Source organism: Bombyx mori, chromosome 14 (genome assembly GCF_030269925.1).
Source record: "Bombyx mori chromosome 14, ASM3026992v2".
Taxonomy (NCBI): domain Eukaryota; kingdom Metazoa; phylum Arthropoda; class Insecta; order Lepidoptera; family Bombycidae; genus Bombyx; species Bombyx mori.
Genome location: NC_085120.1, coordinates 5,192,730 through 5,208,796, shown reverse-complemented (window position 1 = coordinate 5,208,796; position 16,067 = coordinate 5,192,730). Strand labels below are relative to the sequence as shown.

Sequence of the window (16,067 nt, the reverse complement as noted above, 5' to 3'; positions counted from 1 at the left end):
AGCATGTCAGCAGTTAGAGAAAGTCTGAAAGTGGCACCTGTGACAGAGAAGTTAAGAAGTGCGCGTTTGGGATGGTATGGACATGTGATGAGACGAAATGACAATGGGGTTGTTAAGTGAGCTTTAACTATGAATGTGGAAGGTTTTAGGGGAAGAGGTAGACCTAAGAAGAAATGGATGAATTGCTTTTTTAATTGCTTAGATAGCCGGATTAACTCTCTGCCCACCTGTTTTTAAGTGGTTACCAGAGCCAAAAGATATAATAACGAAAATGCCGTTACCTACCTTTAGGAATGAGTTCTATGTCTCTTGTTACCATCCAACGACTGCCACATCCTTAAAACCGAAACGCATTACTGCTATACAGCTGAAATAGACAGGGTGGCGATAAATACCCGTGCTGGCTCACAAGATGCCCTGCCACCAGTAAAAGCTCACATTACGTCATATCTGCCAAAGAGTTCAAATACTGCTAGAAACAACTATGAAAATGAACATTAAAACTTTCACTATATATTCTGTAGAATACGAGGTAGGTACGAAGCAACGAATAGCCACTTAGCGTAACGCTCTGGCCGTAACTCAAGTTAACCACAGTGTTATCTCAGAAATGAGCATTCCCGTACAGCTAGCTGTAAATAAGCACAATAATAGAGCGGTTCAGTTCAAAGACTGTTTGTCACTCGTTTATTACCATCGTATAACAAAAGGTGGATAAGATTACTAATTGTTTATTTACAAAGGGACATATTCTTTGACGGGCACAATAGTAACTGACCTTTTATTATCTGTTTCTTTGTTTTTGCTGTTATTAATACAAAAAGTTGTAAATCAAGAAAAACCGAAATAAAAAAGGGTGTGGCCATAGTTGAAGTATAGAAATGAGATTTAGACCTCATGTCTCAATGTGGATGTCGGTATTTATGTATCTGATACCTATTCTGTGTTCCTGTAATTATAACAATCAGATGGACCGTGACAACGTAAGCAATAAAAACAATTGAATCAGCGCAAACTCGCAATAAATAATTTGTAATATAATTCAATGGAGACAGTGTGGTTGAATTCAAACGTGAAATAGAAGCAAGACCTGAATGCAATCGACAATTTATTCAGGTAACGCCTGTGAAGCAATTCACATTGAACGCTTTTGAGCTTAATTAAAGACATCTTAGCCCCCGAGGTTGATCTTTCCGTTGTTAAGAACAGAATAAGTTCAAGACCACTGTAATCCGTTCTTGATTTAGTATTTACTTCGGTTTTCGCGAGTCGAAGTCATAATTGAATCTGCTTTTACATTTTATTCGTAACTGACTCGGTAGTGCAATAGTTAGCGTTATTGACTGTTGTGCCGAGGATCGTGGGTTCGATTCCCACGTCGGGCAAATAATTGTGCGATCAGTAGATTTGTTTGCTCTTTGTCTGGGTGTATATTATCTATATATGTATACATTTGAATGTATATAAGTATGTATAATCAGTCTCTGATACCCATAACACAGGGTAACCTAATTTGGGACCAGATAACCAACCATGCGTGATTGGTTCAAAGTTATTTATTCTATTATTTTATAGCCGTAGTCGCGTTTTTTTTATTTTACCGATAATACTGAATAAATAATATTAAATATTCATAATATTATTTTAAAAATAAATATTATTTAAAATATTAAATATACTTAATACATTTACTTAATTTTTATATGTGGTCTAAAATATGGTTTGAAATAAATGATTATTATTATTATTAACTTTGATCTACAGGTCTCGAGCAACTGTCCCGATATGTACAGGAATATGCATTACACAGGTAATTTTCGACAATTACATTTTATACGACACTTGAATTTCAATAATTTTCTTCTTAGTACACAAAAGCATGTTCAATTTTTTTGTCTATATATGCAATTTGAGAAAAAAATTCAATTTTTTATTTAAAACTTTTTTGGATGGTGCATGATTTTTATTATTAGAATGTTAAATTCGATCTGGAAAAGAAAATATTTTTTAATTCTTAGTTCTCTTAAAAACATGCTTAACATAATTATTCTTTTATTGTATCAATAATTTTATGCTCAAGCAAGTTTTGATTGCACCACGAATCCTTTAGAAATGTCTTGCATATTATAAACTATCCTTTGCAAGTTTTATTCTTCTCACGATTTGTCTCTGTGTTTTTTTGCATGTGATCGTTAGATTAGTTGTTTTGTACAAATTTCAGCACGATACCGCCGAAAGTTGCGATCGAAAAAAAGCGTTGCATGCAAACGAAACCGTAGCGAAAAGAAATGCATCAAAAAATAGGTATACACCATACCTATTTACTACCTACCTACTACTACTACTACTACTACTACTACTTACTATACACATTTACCTAGTTACAAAGCACGTTGTGAAGGTTAGTTCGCTTTTATTCATAAGTAGTGTTTAGTTTTACTTACTATTTTTGAAGTCATCATGGCCTAAGGGATAAGACGTCTGGTGCATTTGTATATAGCGATCCGTATAGCGATTTGTATATATTTTGCATTAAAACCAAAAAGAATTCAATAGTATTTGTAATTTAACGGCAGACTTCACAAACCACCTAAGAAAACAAATCACAAAGGAAATACAGTCTGAAAATTCACAAATCAAGAACATGGTCCTTCGAGCCGGATCCCGCCGGCAGATACCAATTTTTCTAATGAAATACGTACTTAACAAATGTTCACGATTGACTTCCACGGTGAAGGAATAGCATCGTGTAGTAAAAATCAAACCCACAAAATTATAATTTGGGTAATTACTGGTGGTAGGACCTCTTGTGAGTCCGCACGGGTAGGTACCACCGCCCTGCCTATTTCTGCCGTGAAGCAGTAATGCGGTTCGGCTTGAAGGGTGGGGCAGCCGTTGTATATATGCTGAGATCTTAGACTTATATCTCAAAGCGGGTGGCGCATTTACGTTGTAGATGTCTAGGGGCTCCAGTAACCAGTTAACACCAGGTGGGCTGTGAGCTCGTCCACCCAAATAAGCAACAACAAAAAAAAAATGCATTTGACTTTAATTTGTCGTATGTATTTTTTTATCTTTGTTTTTGCTCCATGTTGCACTACTCAATAATTTTTGCATAACTTCGTGTCTTATGGCTATATGTGTAAATTTATGGTTGTAAACTATAGATATAATGTGTTTTGTTTATGGTATGTTTGTTTATTTTTATTTCGTTTTTTGGTCAATAATTTCACAGTTCACCTGGTGTGGAGTGATTACTTGTGCTCTAGACATGATAATGTTATAGAGATGTTGTAATGTTTTCCCCAAGTTTAGATGCGAGGTTAAAGTCTTAATTGTGGTATTTAACGAATCGAAACGCATGACTACTTCGTGGCACAAACAAGCAGTATGATGGATTGAGTCCGTGTGGGTTAACAAGTTGACGCTAGCGACCGCGGTAATCTGATATAATAAATCAGAAAGTGAAGTTGCCCGTTATCCGGTGTAGCCCTTACGCGCTTTGACCCAAAAAAAGCAATGGAAAGCAATCGTTACGTATAGATGCTGTGTTAATCAAAATAGTCCTGACCTATCTCTGCGAATCCATTTGCTAATACTATCGTGTAAACACGGCCCATCACTGACGAATGTACTCAAGCTAACAAACGAGCCGCAAAAGACTTGTAGGGACCACAAATGTCCCCATAGAAACTAATATGCTATGCTATGCTATATATAACTAAATGCACCGGTGTTCGAATCCCGCAGGCGGGTACCAATTTTTCTAATGAAATATGTACTCAACAAATGTTCACGATTGACTTCCACGGTGAAGGAATAACATCGTGTAATAAAAATCAAACCCGCAAAATTATAATTTGCGTAATTACTGGTGGTAGGACCTCTTGTGAGTCCGCGCGGATAGGTACCACCGCCCTGCTTATTTCTGCCGTGAAGCAGTAATGCGTTTCGGTTTGAAGGGTGGGGTAGCCGTTGTAACTATACTGAGACTTTAGAACTTGTATCTCAAGGTGGGTGGCGCGTCTACGTTGTAGATGTCTATGGGCTCCAGTAACCACTTAACATCAGGTGGGCTGAGAGCTCGTCCACCCATCTAAGCAATAAAAAAAAAAAAAAAATAATAATAATAATAATTATATGTATGTGTTAGCGGTAATTATATTGCAATGATGCTACGTCAGTCTCGGGATTGTCGGGCTATCGATAGCACGTTAGGTTGTAATCCCAATATACGTTAGTCACTTAACTGAACGCGTGTCTTATTAATCTTTGCCCGATATAGATACTCAACAGACTGTCTAGAATTGCACTGCTCCATCTCTCTCCGTGGATGTCGAAAAATACCAGTAAGGGCTTAACAAGCCACAACCGAGGCTTGTGGAGAGTACTTAACGGCAGGCAGCGGCTTGGCTCTGCCGCTGGCATTGCTGAAGTCCATGGGCAACGGTAACCACTCACCATCAGGTGGACTGTATGCTCGTATGCCTACAGCGACAATTAAAAAAAAACAATAAAAAAATAGTATTAAAATTATAGCGGAAAACTCCCAAACATAAAAGGTAGCTTCTATTAAATCGGTTCTGTGGTCGCAGCTTTCTATTACATTTAGATTCATTATCCTTTTACGTTTCAGCAACTCAGTGGCCGCGGGATCACAACATTCGCTACAGAAACATAGACGATCTCGCTCTACCGATAAACTAAAAAATAAATGGCTAAAAATTTATTTGCCCCAAATCCAATAAAGAGGAATTAATTTAATTTCAGATGTTTTGTTCCGATTTCATTAATTTTTTAAAACCATTATAAAACATTCCGCTTTAAATCTGGCTGGAGATCAAGTAATACAGGTATTTGAACCTTTTTTTTTTTAATACTTCAGCTCTTTCAAAGGCTAAAAAAATAAATTATAAGGTTAATCTCTACTTGTATTTCTACTATACCTTTAAGGGTGGATACGACCATACAAGAGTAAATCTTAATCTTAGAATAAATCGTCAGTTAATCGAGAGTATATCAATTTTACGTTTTGCCATCATCTAAAATTCTAAGAATAGTGGGCCTATTCTGGAATTGTTACTATACCGCCGTTTCCCACGGAATAACTTCCGTAACGTTCCTAGAATAATGTAATGGCGTCAGTCAGTCCAATCATCTGATTTCTGTCATTTCACAAATATTTATTCTGTGTTTTCCATTCACTCTGCTATTCGCGTATTGTTATTCCTAGCGCAAGTATACTATCGATTACGTGGAGAAACGATTATGGATTTACTCGAGATTAAAATCATGGAATAGATTATTCCTGATTACTCGTGTATAAATTTAAGTTTGGTTGAATCCACCCTAAGAGAGAAAAAAAACGTGTGGCACTCGGGAACTGCCGCGGTAAAGCTATTGCATAGCATTTTTTATCAACTTATGCAATTATAATTAGACAATGATAATTTAATATTAAAACAATAATTAAACAAGACCACGCTATATTAAACATTAATGAAGGCAAAACCTTAACTGTCCCCTTCACAATCATAAGCTAGACCGCGCAAGAGAGAGATGGGCAGACTTTTCATGATGCGCATGCAGTGTGACGTCACGCCACGCGCTTATTCACAAATACTACACAAGCGCAACGTGTGAATGTGTTGAACGCGAGCTACATGGTAGGCGGAGTGAAGGGTGTAAGGTTTTTTTCGTTACGGAACTTCATGATTCGGTCGCCGCGCTCAAGGCCCACGATAAAAGCTATGCAATAGCTTAATAAATCCATAATTATTATTTTTAAAAAAAAGTACAACAATATGTACATATTATGTAGATAAATAACTCTCTGACGATTATCGTACCCAAAATGAGACGCAGGGATCGCCGCTGATGACATTATGTATAGTCTATAGTATAATAATACTTATAGCTGAGTTGGTATTGGGCTTTCATACAAAGTAGATTAATGTAAATTAGAATACAAGCAGAACATTACGTAACTTATTGTTCTACAATTGCGATTACGTAGACAGAAATGTATATAGATTATTATAGATATTCCTAAATAATATAAATTGTTTATAATACATATAAATATATTATATTATGAACTAGGAACTGTTGTCAATTTAATAGGAAGGCGAGTTATGGCAAGAAACCCATAAAATTTATTATGAATTCTAAGGCTTGTTTAAGGTGAATTTTTCATGGGATCGTAAAGGTCAATTTCGGAACTGACCGTAATTAGACCGGGACCAATTTGAAGAAAACCAAATTTGAGTCTGACATATGAATTTTCCTTATTCATAATCCTTCTGACTGATTTAGAAAAAAAAAGCCACATATGTCGTGTTTCCTGTCTTATCAGATCAACTATTCTAAATTGATATTCTAATAATAACTGTAAATTAACAATTGTTTTGTTAGCAGAAAGTAAAAACAAAATACCTACTTGAAAATTATCAACCTGACTAATTCACCTGTGTAGCGAAAATAAAATATAAATAAAAAATATATTATTTTATAGACTAAGAGAAATAATTGGAGTAATCAAACGAGTGCGTCTTTAGATTACAAATGACAATAATAGAGCTCAGAAACGACATCCAAGTAAACATTTAAGAAAACAGAAATGTCAAGTTCAAAAGGCACTTCCATAGTATAGCATGTACTTATTTTAATACATTATAAGGAATATGTAGTATAAGGAACATTGAGACGATGGGCCCTTAGGGCCCTAAAGCAAATAAATTTTTAACAGAAATCTCCAAACGCTTGAAGGAGGTTACACATGATGCTAAGGCTGGCTGGTACTTTGCACAGAGAGTGAGTCTGGCTGTCCAACGAGGTAACGTAGCCAGTATCTTGGGAACTGTGCCTCCTTCAAGCGCTTTGGAAGATCTGTTCTACTGTGTGGGTTGAGCTATGTTAAATTATTTTGATTTGACTTTTTGTTAATAATAAAATACCAAGGAACATGTATAACGTAAAATAAATGAAATACGCCCAGAGACATGATCTGTTACCGTGGGCAGTGCCATTGACTCTGTCACCATCGTATTTTTACATAAGGAGATATTTTACATATACGAATAATATTTACATCATACGTCAATCAAAAAACACAAGAATATTATGACCTTAGAAATGCCCTTTCTAAACGTGTGTAAAATAGCTTAAAATACTTCATTATTTATGCATAGAACGTATTATACATATATAGGTTTATACAAAGAAAAAGTTTTATTTATTAAATAAACATCCGTAAAACAAATGTAAATTGAAATATTAGTAAAGTGCTTTTTACAAAATTTGCTTAGTAAACGCAGCAATGTCTAAAATATTCCCACTAATTTGGTACTTATTTATTATGCAAAAAACACCACCTTATTCTAATTATAATAATAAAATGAACAAACAATGTTATTCTGAGCTAAAAAAAACTTTAATGAATAAAAATTTGACTGTAGTAATATAATCATATGCACGAAGGGATATTAACCGACAATTCTCGTCACGACAAACAAAATTAAGTCAAATTATGATATAAATAAATATAAATATGCTAAAAATACTCGTGAGCATTTAGTTTACGTAAAACCTATGTACAAGTGTATATATGTATTTAGATCTAGTATTACGTGATGTACTAAGAATCATGTAATTTCAATTCAAATCTATCATAAAACGTCCACAAATTTTAATTATATTAATCCAATAGACAAATTAAGCTTGGTATAGATGTCTATAGTATGTTACGTGTCTTAGTATAGTGAGATATATTTTAGAATATTCATATAATTGTGTAATGGCCTTTGAAAATATATTCGTTATCTAAGAATTGCATAAATTAAGCTCAAAAATATTTAAAGACCGGGCTCAAAAACTGTTTATTGCTTAATCTTTGTGTAATGATATATTTAGTAAAAAGGTGTACCTAAAATACAAAGAAACCCTTATAATTTTCTTGAAAAACACTTAATCAAATAAAATTTAATTATAATGACGGAACGTCATATGAGTAGATATAATAGATAGCTTATGAAACTGTAATGTACTTACGGAATTTGTTGTATTAGTTTAGAGGCTTGTATTGTAACTGATGTATGTAAATAAAAAAAATGTTTATCATTACAAATATCTTTTATTTAGTACTAGCTGACCCGGCAGACTTCGTAGTCAATCGAAAAATAAAAGACCTAAACTTTTTTATAAAATAAACTTAAAACAAACAAAAGGAATCGACCGACGGGGGACATATCAGAGGAAAAATAAAATTGTTATTTGTATTTAATTCCGAGCATTTTCATATTTATCTACCTTTCAAACCTGGAACCTACCTTTCTCTGGACTTCCACAAATAATTCAAGACCAAAATTAGCCAAATCGGTCTAGCCGTTCTCGAGTTTCAGCGAGACTAACGAACAGCAATTTTTTATACATATAGATAGACGATACATAGAGTGCGTATTTTTATTTGATTGGAATAAATAAAAACAATTTAAAAACATGTATTGCACTTATACGTAGACGAGCGAGCATATGACACATCTGATGGTAGTAGTTACTGTAGCTCATTGACATCAATAATGCCAAAGCCACACTCAAGGCGCTACTACTGCACTTAATCATCGTAATTATTATTACCATCGGTAACGGTAGTACTATTACGATCAATAAATTGGTAAACCGTAATATTACTGCGATTATTAAAATTTCAGTCTATGTTTACCCTTATATCGAATATTTCCCGAAGACTTTACGATATAAAAACTTAGTTAAGTATTTCTACTATGATCTTTAGTCACAGAAAGCACAGATGTGAGTTATTATTATTATTATTGATTCAACATGGAATTCAAAAGTATTTGCCTCTTACTGTTTCTAAATTATCGAGCATATTTTTCTTTCTGCTTCAACAAAAATATTAAATTAGATTGAGTTTTGTTGTTAATATAATTTTAATGACATGGAATGAGCGAACGAACAGTTACCGCCTTCCGTTTTAAAGCTTTAAATTTCAGTTTGATAACTCTCGTCCTTTACTTTTTTTTATTACCTAGATGGGTGGATGAGCTCACAGCCCACCTGTTGTTAAGTGGTTACTGGAGCCCATAGACATCTACGACGTAAATGCGCCACCCACCTTGAGATATCAGTTCTAAAGTCTCAAGTATAGTTACAATGGCTGCCCCTTCCTTCAAACCGAAACGCATTACTGCTTCACGGCAGAAATAAAATTATATATAAAAATAAATCTTAAATAAATAAAATGGCAGGAAATAAATTTCAGCTTAATAACTCTTGTCCTTTACTTCAAACCGAAACGCATGAGAACTTTGAGACAGAAATACAGATTAATCTTTAATGCATTCAAATATACAATCGGAGAGATTAGCAATAAAGCATGCAGAGGAAACGTTAAGATACGGCGATGCGGGGAACGCCGGATGTGTCCGGGCGGCCATGTTGTCTGCGACCCCGGTTTCCTCCGGAACTACGCCGTAGCTGTAACGCTACGCCGTAGTCGTCTACAACTGCAAGCACTAATGATATTATACACAATGTATCTAAATAACATTAATAACATTATTTTAATTAATGTAAGTTTGGAAAAATTTTAACTTTTGAAATTAAGGATTTTCGTCTTGATATTTAGGCTACAGAGTAATAATCATTTCATGTTGATTGTGTTACGCTACAAAACGCATTCTAATTGAATTAAAGAACTTGATCTTACGTCACAAATTATCATTATAAATAAAGAAATTCAAAGATCAGCAATCAAAGATATTTACTACACTTACAAATAAAATGGGAAGTTTTCCTAGTTTTACTAAGAAAACCTTTTTTCGTGTAAAGTGATTAGTAGTAGCAACAATATAGGGTGTAAATGATAGGTATAATGGAGGATGAAAATTTGGTCTAATGGTTACGGTAAAGGTGTCAAAAGCTGAGGCCAAGTCTTGTTTTTGCAAAACATATACACGGATGGATTGACTTCTATTGAACTCCTGAATTTCGAGTTTCTAACTTGTGTGTCCTGACTGAATCATTAAAATAAAATAAATCCTAAAATATATCGCATAAAACGTCTTAATATTAGAATTTATTTTTATACTACACTTTTTCAAATAGTAATAATCGGGGACAAGTCACTTAAGGTCTTTTCAAGGTCCCAAAATGTATAGGATTCCCTGTATTTTGGGAACCAGAGGCTAATATAGGTTTAAATATATAAATATATTGGTACTTGTATACGTTTAATTATATATAGATATATTATGTACATAGATGTTAAATACCAAGATAAAAGAATAATAATAAATGTTTTGTGATCTCTATTGCTCGATTTTAAAATTATTTAATCCAATTTAACATTTTGATCAAGAAAAGCTTAATTTTATTTTTAACTATTTATAGGTGCATGAGCTTGTAGCTCCTTTGATAATGTGAGGTTACCAGAGCAAAATTACATTACAATCTGAATAACGTCGCAAACCTTGAGACATTTGAGGTCGAAATCTCAATTGTACTGTAAAACGGCTGCCACATTCAAAACTGGAATGCATGATTTCTTCACCACATAAATATGCGGGATTCCATTCCAGAGAGCCCCGAAAATAATATATGGATGCATAAAAAATACTGCTATGTACTTAGAAACAAGGTTTGAAATCAATCGCATTTACATAATCACTATTCACAAACAACTGACTAGTTTAGGAGAAACATGTTCCCAACAAGCTAAGTGTATTCAATAATATGCAACTAACGCGGGAAATTCCGCGGCCGGAAGTGGACGCCGGCCATATTGTTTGTGCACTAACATCCGGTGCGGCACTCGTCTTCCTGCGGCATGTCGCCGCACTAACTTGTTTTTAAACAGTATGTAAAATGCCGATGAAAATTTCGTTTACACATATTTTGAACTACTAATATTGTTGACACAGAAGTTTCTCGGAGATATTATCATTAACTACGTACAATGACGCGCGAATAGAACTGAAATTTTATTAATTATCACTCTACCATAACTAATTCGTATGCAATACTTTCACGTACTTTTTACTGGTGGTAGGACCTCTTGTGAGCCCGCACGGGTAGGTACCACCACCCCGCCTATTTCTGCCGGGAAACAGTAATGCGTTTCGGCTTGAAGCGTGGGGCAGCCGTTGTAACTATACTTATACTGAGACCTTAGAACTTATATCTCAAGGTGGGTGGCGCATTTACGTTGTAGATGTCTATGGGCTCCAGTAACCACTTAACACCAGGTGGGCTGTGAGCTCGTCCACCCATCTAAGCAATAAAAAAGAATTAAAAAATCTCATACATGTTCATGTGTGTGCTCTCTACACATAATTTAGAAAAAAATATTAGTTTGGGACTAAACGTGCAGGATGTAGGGAATTGTTTGATTGAGAGCTATTTCCCGACCAGGCTCTTAAAAACACAATTCCGTTGAGAAGGTAAAATAGTACTTAAATACCTAAAATTTTGGCAAAAACTTCGTTGTTTTTTTCGTTGACAAGGATAATTCATCCATATTAAAATTGTAATTTGAAATACTCTCGACAGTATTATTACGCCACAATGTAATAGGTACTTATTGTATATATAGATAGTTATACATATATGTTATATATTAGTACTACTACTAAAATTAGTCCCGAGAGATTCGCTGCTACAAAATAAGCATAAAATAATAATATCTATCGAAAAACACAACAAAACGCTTTCAATTGAATGTTTAAAAATGTCAATAAGTAGAACTCACTTCGCTAACTTGATTGTATCTTGGGGACGAGGCAAGTGGGTTTCAACAAAGGTACTGTCGGCAAGTAACTCTCGTACATATTTTAATCATTAACATTTTACACAATTAATGTTTTTATGTATTTATTACGAAAATTAAAGACAAATTCTTAAAATTGAACTTTATGATTAAATTCTGTAGGTATACGACAAAGGGACGATCTTTCACCGAGCGGGTGATATTTGCTAGGTTTTTTTTTTTTTTTATTGCCTTTGTAGGCAGACGAGCATACGGCCCACCTGATGGTAAGCGGTCACCGTCACTCATGGACGTCAGCAATGCCAGGGGCAGAGCCAAGCCGCTGCTTACCATAAACCGGTAGACCGACTGTCCGAATGTTATTGTTCGGAACTTGTATATATGCGAGCTTATCCTGAAAATGTCGTAAGCGAGACGCTTTCAGGCTTCTGTCAAATATCTTGTGTTCTGTGATGGCTACCGTCACAAATTCAAACTATATAATTATATAGTTAAAATTCCTTTGAAGCCGCCGTGGTCTAGAGTGTAAGACGGCCGATGTACTCGTATCGAGCGATGTGATTATACCTGTATTCGAACCCCCAGACAGGTAGCAATTTTTCTAATGAAATATGTACTTACCTCGTGTTCGTGTATCATTTCCACAATGAAGGAATAGCATTCATATCCAAAAGATTCCTAATGTATACTTGTATTTAAAATATGTTTGTCTGCGGGTTTGTTTGTCCTTCTTTCACGTCAAAACGAAGAAACGGATTGGAATATTTAAAAGAAATCATAGTATGACGCGCTAGGGCTCGGGGTAAATAAAAGTTCCACCGAAGTATAAATTAAAACTTTAATAAGCACTTAGAACACTTAGCAACACTTTAAAATTCTCAATTCATTTCTTCCGCTTTGCTTCATGTGATCCGTTCGCTGTTTCGTTTCGAGTAAATCCGATTACTAACTGCCTTCGTGTCATCTCTGCAACGTTTTTATTCGATACGACATCTCTACAATTATCGAGAACGTTCTCGGCAAGATTAGACAATTTCAATATATGTTTCCGCTATTTGATAATAGATGGCGTTACACTTCTCGAGCGTTCTCGATATTACTAGTTCTTTTGATATTCGTTTCTCCTATTCGACGACAGATAGCGCTATTCTTACTGGCGTAAAAATAGTATTAGGTTAAGCGAGTGACATAGACTTACATAGACTATCGTTTATACCAAATAAACATATAAATCCCACCTTAAACTAAGCTGACACAGTTCCTTGACCATGCTGGCGAAACCGCGGGTAACAGCTAGTTGTATGAAATTTAATAGTTTTTCGTTACTACTAGCGGTGGTAAGATTTATTAAAAGTCCGCGTGAGTAGGTACCACCATTTTGCCTATATCTGCCGAAAACAAGTGTATTCCAGTTTGAACGGTGGGACAGTCCTAACACAACTCTTTGACCTCATGTCTCGAAGTGGATAGCAACATTCACTTTATGATTTAGACTTACCGCCAATGACTTAAAAATGTCGTGAACTTTTACTCGGATTTTTTAAATATATTTAAAACAAAAAGTTCCTTTTTTGCATACAGTACAAGTACAGAGCATACAAGTGAGACCATACGTTGACAGCGTAATGCGGGGAGTACGTCGCTTAATACCATAAACAAGTCGGTTACGCTGCTGTTGTGCGCTACGGATCTAACACTAACTTAGTTATTAACTAGTCGTGATTGGTCGTTACAAAATGAATTTCAAGATATAAGCTATGATGAGTTCATTGGCATGCCGTAATCATAGATAATACATATAAATTTGTTATAGATGAGCAATTCAAGCACTCAACAAAAATGTTTACGGGTGTCGGCCACTAGATGGCTTCGCTTCGATTAGTTTCTCATTGCTCCTGTAGATAGCAGTAACATATTACCTATTCTATATTTTATTTTTAATGAAGGATTTTGTAAATTTTCTACAACAAATAAAGACTTGTATGATTTTTTTATTTTTTTATTTTCTACGTGTTAGTTATACATAATTAAATGCCTTAACTTTAGCAGCATATAAACTTAGGGGCATGCACTACAAGATGTCGCTAGTTTCCATACAAAAAAAGACGGTTGTACGGCTCAAAACCAATAACTGTTTCACTATAATAACAAATATCTCACTTTAACATGCGGCCTGACAATACGTTACGTACGTAATTTACTACGTAAATACGTAATTACGTAATTTACTAGCAGTAGCTTATATAGGGTCTAATTATTATTACAACAAGTCGTTCTTAAGCACATAATTATTCCATAGTATATGCATAAGTCTCTCTGGTAAATTCTTGAACTAACAATAAGTTGTTTACCGATTGACATGCTTCCATTTTTAGCCCGGTGCTTAATCAGCACAACATTAAACACTTTTTAAACACACAAATAATAATAGCAACAATTTCAGTGTCGCACATAGATAAATAAAAATTGGTATTACAATCTTAAGCTTACTCGTAAATTAAAGCTGTCACACACTTCATCTTGGAGCGCTTATAGCGTTCAGCCGCCCACACAAGCCACTAATTAGGTGTTAAATCACCTAAAACGAGTGAATCCCGGCAGGAAAATGTGGTCTTGACTGTTTACCGTGATTTACACTTTCGAACACTCTAACCGGTTGGGGCTTAAGAGGACGTTGTGCATAAGAGGCAGCGATTTAATCCAAAAACACGTTTCGTCGGATTTTTCGATACAGATAATGTCATCTCTGTTTGTTCGTTACTAACGTAATAACGTCAAAGAGACTGAGCTTTGTCTGCAAAATTAAAAGTGAAATGGTATCGTATCTCGCACGAAAACATTTACAGTAAATACGCAAAAAAAACTTACTTTGATGAGGACCACCATCAACTGATTTATGACGTCAACTGATGATCCGTTTTTTTCTTTATTTCCATTGACGTGATTAAGTTTAAAAATAATCTTTTAAACAGTTGGTATCTTTTATCGCCTTCACCAAAAAAATCATTAAAACAACAAAAGACAAGATGTAATACATAAATGAATCTAAATCTTGAGGTATCAATGAAGGTCGTATTTCGACAAATCAAAAAAACCAACATAAGTTGAACTCCCATTTATGTTCATTTACATTAATTACTCGTTCTATTATTAATAAAGATGTAACTGCAGCAAACATACTTCTAGAAATGTAGCACTATTAAAATTTAGAAAGTTAAACAATTTATATATATGTCAGAGGAAGCAATGAATAGAGTTGATTCTTGTTTACATGCATAATGTTTATTATTATTAGTTTTACGTTGTAATTACTTTTATAATTCCTAATTTTATTTTATCTTGTTTGTTACGTTTTTATATAACTTTATAACTAACCTTTCATAAAAATAAACTGTAATAAAAGGTCCCATAACTGTAAATCACGTAGGCAGCGACCAATCAGAGCAGAGCGTCTTGTCTCGAGCGTGGTCGAGGCGCCATCTTCACTTTGGAGAAAGCTTGTATTGTGGTGTGACGCATTTTGTGAGCATAAAAACGTATCGAGTTGGATCGTTGGATATAGTTAAAGTGAGATTGGTGCACCGAACTCGCTGCTCGGTCTAAGCTGTTGTATTCCTACAATATTACCGTGGAATAACAAAATATTGTATAAACTGAATTAAACTACTGATAAAACGGCATCCATTGTGTTTTGTGCTCGCACTTTAACCCCATGACGCCCACTAAGCCCGCAGCCACTAATGGCGATATCGACGAGGAGAGCCTTTCCCCGACATATATTTTATAAAAACATCAGTTCGTTATTCTTGTTGACCCACGTTTCTTTATTAGATTATTATTAACATTTTTTTTTAAATTATTTTGGCCCAAAAGCAAGATTAGTATCGATTAAAATACGGAATAGTTTTAGATCTCGATCACGATTGGTATACTGCTATTTCATCACACATGAAACTATGTTTAAATATATAAAAAAATATTATTTAATTCGCAACCGAAGTCGAAAAAGATAAGATAATAAAGTCTAAATAGTCGACAAACATTTATTTTAAATCCCGCTCCACTCGCATACTATGCTTCTCACCTTAGGGACACAAGGCGTTTCACTCGGCGGTTGTCATCGCCAAAATTGAATTGAAACCGTGACAATCCAGTCGGCGAGGCACAGCTTTTTATACGGTGTATTCGATCGAGTACAACCACGATTTGTGCTGACGTAGTCACAATGAAAACATCGACAATCGATTGGTAAATATAGTTAGTATTGTTACGGCGGTAAGAG

The 16,067-nt window shown here is 34.7% G+C and overlaps 1 protein-coding gene across 7 annotated transcripts in view; it reads left to right on the top strand.

Annotated features, from left to right (window-relative positions):
* Positions 1-8,125, top strand: part of LOC101746132 (carbonic anhydrase-related protein 10) — a 141,600-nt gene extending 133,475 nt beyond the window's left edge. For 3 of the 7 annotated variants that reach the window (XM_062672034.1, XM_062672035.1, XM_062672033.1), the window contains exon 10: positions 1,765-2,038. In XM_062672034.1, the coding sequence (XP_062528018.1) occupies positions 1,765-1,938 (174 nt within the window). In that variant the 3' untranslated portion in view covers positions 1,939-2,038. Of the gene's footprint in view, positions 1-1,764; positions 2,039-2,221; positions 2,401-4,636 lie in introns of those variants that run through there. The other 4 variants (XM_062672037.1, XM_038015291.2, XM_012696252.4 and 1 more) reach the window with 3 other exon arrangements.
* Positions 8,126-16,067: the final 7,942 nt, after the last annotated feature.